We start from the raw sequence: 2,287 nt of genomic DNA on the forward strand, positions 1-2,287 counted from the left end.
ATCTCCGCTCGTGAAAAGCGCTGCCCTGTCCGTTTGATCGCCGCCCAGCAGACACACGGAGCGGGCATGAGAAACTTCACTGGTGCTTGCCTCATCATCACTGTGACCGCTGCTGTTAAATATTCCTCACTTCTTCTGTTTGTTCGACACCGAGGTGCACCATGAGTGACGGATACGCATCCAGGGCATCCCGCTCGATGTGCTTTGATTTTTATTTTTTTTATTTGTAATAAACACCTCTCTGAGACCTGTTTTTGTCAGATCTCAACTGTTTTTGTTCGATCAGTTACATATTTTATTTGCATGTGCATTTTATTGTATTTAAACCTCCATTAAGTTTAAAGTTAATCCATAATCGAGATTTAAATCTGAGTTTAAAGTTAATGCACATTAGGCCTACTGTCTGAAGTGAGCAAGCATCAATAGGCCTAATGATCATTTAAAATATCACTCGAAGAAGTGTTTCTTTCACAAAATGAGTATTGTATATATAAAACTATAAAATATTGGCTTCTCAATTTTTCTCCCTCTTGCAGGCACTCATGTCGCTTCCATTTCTTTCGGGATAAATGAATGAATTCACGTGTTGTAAATCAGTCTGTAGGCCAATAGCGCACACAGCCCCTAAATTTAGCGATCAACTATGCATATTATAAACTTACCATTTAACGTACAACATTTTTTTCTATTAAATGATTTTGTCTTTGATACTCTTATAAAGGATGGTAGCACAGCATTTTTGAATGATTGTCTTCATGAGTTTGTCTGCATCCATATTGCATGTTTCCTCTCTCTTGTAAAGTATATGTTGCAGCTGTTATTTCTATGAAATTGTGTTGTCTTTGCTATTCTGTTACTAATAAAATAGTTTATTTTTTTCACAATCATTTTGGCACAATCCCTAAACTGAATTTGAGTAGTTTTACTAAGGGCACCGATCTCACATGAAATTGAACTATGCCAAACATATTCTACCTGCCTTCCTGATATAAATTACTATGAATTTGATATGGTAATTATTAATACTGTGACTTGCAAAACAATGACTTGGTCCCACCTCTGATATATATATATATATATATATATATAAAATGACAAAAAATATAGCCTACAATCAAAAATAATTTCTCACAACTGTGAACATTTATATTTTACATTGCACATGTAAGACTGTAAGAGATGTGACTCAACACACAAATAACTATCCGAAAAATATCAATACATACTACTTAAAATTTAATACGGCTCTGAATGACAATCCGTAAGCAGTGCACACATTTCGTGACGCTCCGACAGGGTCTGCTGGTTAAATAGTGTTTATTATGGGAGTCACCTGACAGAGGCGCCAAAGAAACGCAGCGCGGCGCCTTCACCCTGTGTGAATTAAATCGGAGCTGGCAATGCCTGGATTTGATTTTCCAGCTATTTTTATTGTTTAATCTGTGAATGGCGCCTAAACAGGACCCTAAACCTAAATTTCAAGAAGGTAAGATTCGCTATAGGAAAGCTTTGTCTCCTCTAACGGAGTCCTCAGTTGTTCAGCGTATCCTCTCATTCAGCCGCGCAAAGGAAGCGGGCGCTGCCACCGCACAATGGCGCGTGTACACAAGATGTGTATAGAAAAGCAGTTTTAGCCGAGCAATGCTAACTGCTTTCTATGAATTGTGCAGATTTGTTTAGCAGCAGTCAAGCGCATGCACGACTGTTATATGTAGCAGTCTTTATACATGCACACAGCTGCGTGTTTCTGAAACAAAACATTAGCTGTTGTCAATGTAGCCCATTAGCTTGTAGCAGGCCTTGTTTACAGGAAGCTCCCGTTATTGCACTGAAGGCCTGGCGGGAATGGTTATATATTGCCATTCATAACATAATGCTAGGAATGTCCGTTTAGAGCTGTTTTAAATTATTTACGTAGCTAATGAGACGATAGAGGCTTCAACTCATTAAACAACCACTTGAAAGGTCCGGTTACTGAACGAAGCGTTGTTCGGAATCGAATCTTTTTGAATATGGTACAGTGACCGTCTAACTTAAATGATTAGTTCATGAATTAATTGCTTCGATTCAACAATTGATTCATTGAACAAATGGTCGTGTCTTTCGATTTTTAATTAATCGAAATTTATATCTATTTAATGAGCTGATAATAAACATGGAGAGATAACCGAGGATTTGACTGATAGGGCGAGTTTAATAGCTAAAATGTTAACAAATCAAACTTGGTTGTAAGACATTTATTTATATATATATATATATATATATATATATATATATATATATATAT

At 36.7% G+C, this 2,287-nt stretch overlaps 1 protein-coding gene across 1 annotated transcript in view; it reads left to right on the forward strand.

Moving 5' to 3' along the window:
• The first annotated feature begins 1,349 nt into the window (after positions 1-1,349).
• Positions 1,350-2,287, forward strand: part of morf4l1 (mortality factor 4 like 1) — a 7,398-nt gene continuing 6,460 nt past the window's right edge. Inside the window, exon 1 of the mRNA XM_016483326.1 lies at positions 1,350-1,486. Coding sequence (XP_016338812.1) covers positions 1,447-1,486 — 40 coding nt within the window. The 5' untranslated portion in view covers positions 1,350-1,446. The remainder of the gene's footprint in view (positions 1,487-2,287) is intronic.

The sequence above is a fragment of the Sinocyclocheilus anshuiensis genome, unplaced genomic scaffold (genome assembly GCF_001515605.1).
Source record: "Sinocyclocheilus anshuiensis isolate Anshui unplaced genomic scaffold, SAMN03320099.WGS_v1.1 scaffold481, whole genome shotgun sequence".
Taxonomy (NCBI): Eukaryota; Metazoa; Chordata; class Actinopteri; order Cypriniformes; family Cyprinidae; genus Sinocyclocheilus; species Sinocyclocheilus anshuiensis.